Here is a 6,254-nt window from a genome sequence, read left to right as displayed (position 1 = left end):
CACACACACACACACACACACACACACACACACACACACACACACACACACATATGTATAATATATAGAATAGGATTGGATATGAATATTGCAGATAATATTGTATAAGCATCCTATATATTTCTATAATCAGTAATGCCAACTGTTGTAAAAAAATGTATTTGTCTTCGCAATATTTCAATATGCTGCAAAGTTCGATCTGAATTTAAGTACATCAGATATCATATTAAATATTTATCATATTAAATAGGTAGATACGTTATTTTTTTTTACTTTTTACATTTTTTTCTCTAACTTTATAAGGTCCCCAATCTACATTTTCAGATAAGATATTTTGTTCTGCATATTAATATTTATAATTAATATTTGTAAACAATATTGAGTCTAACTTCATAAAGTCTTGAGATCATTATTGATTTATTAGACAGAGAGTTTTTCGGATAAATATGCATGATTGGCTATTATATGAGCATTTCATTATTCCTTATCGTACACAGAAAAAAGAGTCTGATGAAGGGTGAACCACGACGGCAATTAGTGTTCATTTCTTTAAAAATATATTGCGACAATAATAAAACAGGCAATGCTAGCAGTACTAGCAATACACTAGCAATATGTTAGGAATACATAGTAGTACATAGTAATATATTAACAATACTTTACAATATTGCGCACAATAGGTGGAAATACATAGGATAACAATATTAACAATACAATAGTCATTCTAACAATAAAATGTATTGTATTGCCATAACTAACAGTGTACATTTTTTTAGCTATGGTTAACCTTCTTAGAGTTTGGTAATATGTAGCTATGATGAAATAATGCCAATCGAATGATTGGTTAATATAATCAAAAATAATGTTATTTTTATAAATATTTAATAAGTATAACCAAACTATTGTCGCATAAAGTCAAAAAACGGGAGAGATATCAAAGTGAGTACGTGGAACGTTCGAAGTCTTTACAGACCTGGGGCGTTTCAATCGATGGTCGGGGAGGTCGAAAAGTACGGGGTAGAAGTTGTCGCGTTGCAAGAAACAAGATGGGCCGGGGAAGGTTCGCTTAATGCGGGTTCGTACACGCTTCACTATGGAGGGTCGGAGATCCATAGTCTTGGCATCGGTTTTATGATTAATAGGAAAATCTTATCCGCGGTAAAAGACATTAAATTTATAAACGAAAGATTAGGATTGCTCGTTGTGCAGGGCCGATGGTACAAGATCGCGATAATCAACGTACACGCGCCGACGGAAGATAAAGATGGCGAAATTAAAGACGAGTTCTACGAAGAACTCGAACACCTCGTGGATCAATTACCGAACGATTACATGAAAATAGTCGTGGGAGATTTTAACGCGAAAATCGGTAAAGAGGACATTTTTAAACCAACGATCGGGCTCGAAAGTTTGCACGAGGAAAGTAACGATAACGGAGTGAGGGTAATTAACTTTGCGACCGGCAAAAATCTTATCGTCAAAAGCACGTATTTTAGACACAAAAATATCCATAAACAAACTTGGATTTCCCCGGATGGAGGCACGCGTAACCAAATTGATCACGTTCTTGCAGATAAACGGCGTCACACGAACGTACTCGATGTCAGGTCTTATAGGGGGGCGGATTGCGACTCGGATCACCTCTTTGTAATTGCCAAAATCAGGGAACGTCTTTCGCTAAACAAAACTAACGGGCAGTTGTTTGGAACTAAACGTCTAAATGTACAAGGTTTGATCGAGGGAGAAAACGGAATAAAATACGCGGTCGAAGTAACGAATAGACTCGCGGCTTCAAAGGAAATAGATGAATCGGATGATAACACGGTTGATAAACACTGGGAAAACGTACGAGACGCGATAGTAAAATCGGCGGAGGCCACGGTTGGTTTTTGTAAAAGGAACAAAAACAAGCCGTGGTTTGACGAAGAATGCGTAAAAATTGTTAAAGTACGAAACGAAGCGCGCATCACGTGGTTGGCTCAAAATACGAAGGAAACTCGGGATCAGTTTCTTAAGATTAGGCAAGAGGCTCATAATATGTTTAAAATTAAGAAGCGTCAATACTTAAAACGTAAAATTGAAGAAATAGATGAAAATTGTAAAAGCAGTAACGTACGAGGCACGTACATGGGGATAAATAATTTTAGAAAGGGATTCCAAGCTAGGACGGAAATGGTGAAAGATGAGAACGATAATTTAGTTACGGATACAACGGCAGTTTTAAACACATGGAAAAATTATTTTGATCGGTTATTGAATGTCGAATCTGAAAACGACCGGGAAATAGAGAATTTTGAGTATCACACGGCTGAACCTAGGATTAACGAACCGACAATTTCAGAAGTAGAAAGCGCGATTAAAAAATTAAAAAATCACAAAGCACCGGGTAATGACTTGATTCCGGCGGAACTGATTAAATGGGGGGGAAGTAGATTGATAGAAGAAATTCAGAAATTAATTATCTTAATATGGAATAAAGAAGCATTGCCGGAACAATGGAAAGATTCAATTATAATCCCGATTTTCAAAAAGGGGGACAAAATGAGTTGTAATAATTACCGGGGTATCTCACTTTTACCTACATGCTATAAAATTCTGTCGAATATTTTATTAATGAGGCTTGTACCATATGCAGATGAGATAATTGGAGATCATCAATGCGGCTTTAGGAGAAATAGATCGACTGCGGACCAAATCTTTACTATTCGGCAAATCTTGGAGAAAAAATGGGAATTCGACCAATCGGTACATCAACTTTACATTGATTTTAAAAAAGCGTATGATTCGATAAAACGGGAGAAAATGTATGAAATTTTAACTCGGTGGGGGATACCCAAAAAATTGGCTAACTTAGTCCAAGTTTGTTTAAAAGATACCAGAGGTAGAGTAAGAATAGGTAATCAAATGTCGGAAACTTTTAATATTCATAGCGGATTAAAGCAGGGGGATGCATTGTCACCTCTTCTGTTTAATCTAGTATTGGAATATGCTATTAAAGAAATGCAGAAGAGTAATGATGGTTTGCAGTTGAACGGTACAACACAAATATTAACATATGCGGACGATATTGCTTTGTTGGGAGATAATAAAGAAACACTAATAAATAACGCTAAAATTCTATTAGATAAAACGAAAGAACTGGGGCTGCAAATAAACGTTGAAAAAACTAAATATATGGTCACTGATAGAATTCAGAATATTCATAATAACGGAAACCTGGTCGTCTGTGATAAAATTTTTGAACGGGTTAGCAATTTTAAGTATTTAGGATCGATTTTAAACCAAACTAATGAAATAAGAGAAGAGCTCAAGAGAAGAATTAATTTGGGGAATGCGTGCTTCTATTCGGTTAAGAAACTACTCGGTTCGCGGATATTGTCTAGGCGCTTAAAAATTAGAATTTACAGAACGATTATTTTACCGGTAGTCCTTTATGGCAGCGAAGCGTGGTCACTTACATTACAAGACGAGAAAAGATTTAGGGCTTTCGAAAATAAAGTACTTCGAAAAATCATCGGGGCAAAACGCGATGAGGAAACGGGCGAATGGAGAAAATTACACAACGCAGAATTACATCAATTATATAATAGTCCGGATATTATTAATGTCATAAAATCGCGTCGATTAAGATGGGCAGGTCACGCGGCGCGTATGGATGAGAATCGAATTGCATATAAAGTACTAATTGGTAAACCGGATGGGAAAAGACCATTGGGTAGACCAAGACGTAGATGGGAAGATAATATTAGAATGGACCTTAACAAAATGGGGTACGAGGGTCATAAATGGAGGGATCTTGCTCAGGGACGGAAACAGTGGCGGGATTTGGTATTTGCGGCAAGGAGCTTTCGAGTTCCTAACGCCTAATAATAATAATAATAATAATAACCAAACTATTACCATTTGGTAATACTCACTAAATATTTGTAAATGTAACATTATTTTTTGGTTTTATTAAACAAATTTAATTGATTGGCATTTGATTGGCATTTATTCTAATAAAATGTTTCATATATATATATATATATTTCAATCTTTCATTTCTGCATAATTTCTTACAAAAAGTTTCCTGTACTTATATTACCTCTATGGATGCTCATATTAACCTATCTAAAGAGTGATATGAGCAAAGTGATATGATTGGGCGAGTAATAAGAGCACTCACCATCATTTCAAATATTTGCATTAAAATAATCAATGTTAATACTAAGATACAAAAAACCAATTTATCAAATGGTATGCATAAGATTTTTATATTCTTCAGTATGTGAGATATATCAAAATGTTTCCTTAAGTGCTCATAATACCCAATCCTACTCATATTTGAATATATTATTTGTTACTTTACAGCAAACAACAAATATAAATACAATATTACGTCAAAGTAATATGTCCAGTCAAAGTAAATAATGTAACAGATGTTACACTCTATTTATATTATAATTATATAACTACTTTACATATATAATACAACCGGGTTATGAAACTACTTGTTCCGTTATTTATATTTTATAATAAATGAACAGCAAAATAACGGCATTCATTGCATGTTACATAACAATTGCTTCGTTAAAATTATAATACTATAACAGTAGTCGGAATTAATTGCTCATTTCGGGCCGATTCCTAAAGCGACGCTCATTGTTCCCCCACTATTGCTAGCCGCTCGACGATCGAGTTGCCGATTACGCGGCTGGCGCTATGCCTCAGGAGTGTCTCTTAGTGCAAAATACACTGGTAACGTACCTTTAGAAGAAATTTGTAAAAAAAATTTTATTTTTAACATAATTTTTATAAATAAAATTTCCGATTATTTAAGATATACCATATATTTTTTGCATTAATATAAATGACAATAATATACAATAATTAGAATTAAGATATTTTTTCATCTTTGAGATAATATTGTAGATGTGTTTTTTTTTTAGTGATTTGTGCCCCGTATGTCTATTCCACTAAAAAATATTGTAGAAGATGATAAAATATACGGCTCGAGAGTAAAATATTCTAGTACAAAATATTTAATTAAACACAGACATTATACTAAAAAGAAGGAATTAATATTCACAATTATTCTTACACTATTATTCTTTGCTTATATTTTTATACGTAGCATTATGAAACATTGCACTATCGCATGTAACTATCTCACACGTAACACTATCATATGTAGTCTTACGTCCGGACTCCACAGTTCTTTTCTTCGACTAAAACTTTCATTATCACCATAAGAATTATTAACAAGTAACACCGGTAGACCATCTGTTTCTACCATGAGAGGTTACAATAGCGACAAGCCGAATAACATTTACCTTTTTGAACTAATAATCCACTCGGGACAGAGTTGTTGGATTAGATATTTGCACCAAATGCCGAATAGGCAAACTTTATTCCGAGGAACAGGAAGAATAAATAGATTAGAATTATAAAACAGCAGTTGTCTGTATTATTACATATTATTATGTGTCATTTATATGACACATGTGGCTCTAAACTATTGGACATCTATTGACAAATGGTTGATGACGAAAGTTGTATTAGACACATAGCCCTGTATCCCATTCCACAACCGATATCCTTAATCCTAAACCTAGATTAGACCATCAGCACACGCAAGCTCTGCACTTGGCATCACTAACTCGCCAATATAAAAAGAGGTTCTCCACGAGGAACGTTTAGTTGTCAATCAATTTCCAAATTTTACTCTGCCGGTCTCAATCATAATTTCAACTTCAAACCACTCACTCTGTGAGTCGAATTTCACTCTGCCGGTTCGTAGACACCTCCGATCAATTCAAGTTATTCTGTCGCTCCGTAAGCACATTCCGTATATACACTTTACCGGTTTATAACACTCTACTGGTCTCCCAGTAAAAGTGCGTAACACTAAGTGAGACGTAACCACATTGTGCGACTCAACCGGAACCTCCACATCTGAGTGGCAACCCTCTCCTGTGGAGTGTTTGATCATCAAAGGAATTGGGCCATTGGATCCATTCTCAATCCGCAGAATATCAGTAAGTCCCATTCTGACTCACACATACACACACGCGCGCGCGCACGCAAACATATATATATATGTGTATTATTATTATTATTATTATTATTATTATTAGGCGTTAGGAACTCGAAAGCTCCTTGCCGCAAATACCAAATCCCGCCACTGTTCCCGTCCCTGAGCAAGATCCCTCCATTTGTGACCCTCGTACCCCATTTCGTTAAGGTCCATTCTAATATTATCTTGCCATCTACGT

At 35.1% G+C, this 6,254-nt stretch overlaps 1 protein-coding gene across 1 annotated transcript in view; it reads left to right on the top strand.

Moving 5' to 3' along the window:
* Positions 1 to 990: 990 nt before the first annotated feature.
* The window catches only part of LOC108752117, a 5,887-nt gene continuing 623 nt past the window's right edge, over positions 991 to 6,254 (top strand). The window contains exons 1-2 of the mRNA XM_018492748.1: positions 991 to 2,021; positions 2,148 to 2,386. Coding sequence (XP_018348250.1) covers positions 991 to 2,021; positions 2,148 to 2,386 — 1,270 coding nt within the window. The remainder of the gene's footprint in view (positions 2,022 to 2,147; positions 2,387 to 6,254) is intronic.

Source organism: Trachymyrmex septentrionalis, unplaced genomic scaffold (genome assembly GCF_001594115.1).
Source record: "Trachymyrmex septentrionalis isolate Tsep2-gDNA-1 unplaced genomic scaffold, Tsep1.0 scaffold55, whole genome shotgun sequence".
NCBI classification, from domain to species: Eukaryota; Metazoa; Arthropoda; class Insecta; order Hymenoptera; family Formicidae; genus Trachymyrmex; species Trachymyrmex septentrionalis.
Note: the sequence above shows the minus strand (reverse complement) of the source record. Positions and strands in the feature narration are given on the sequence as shown.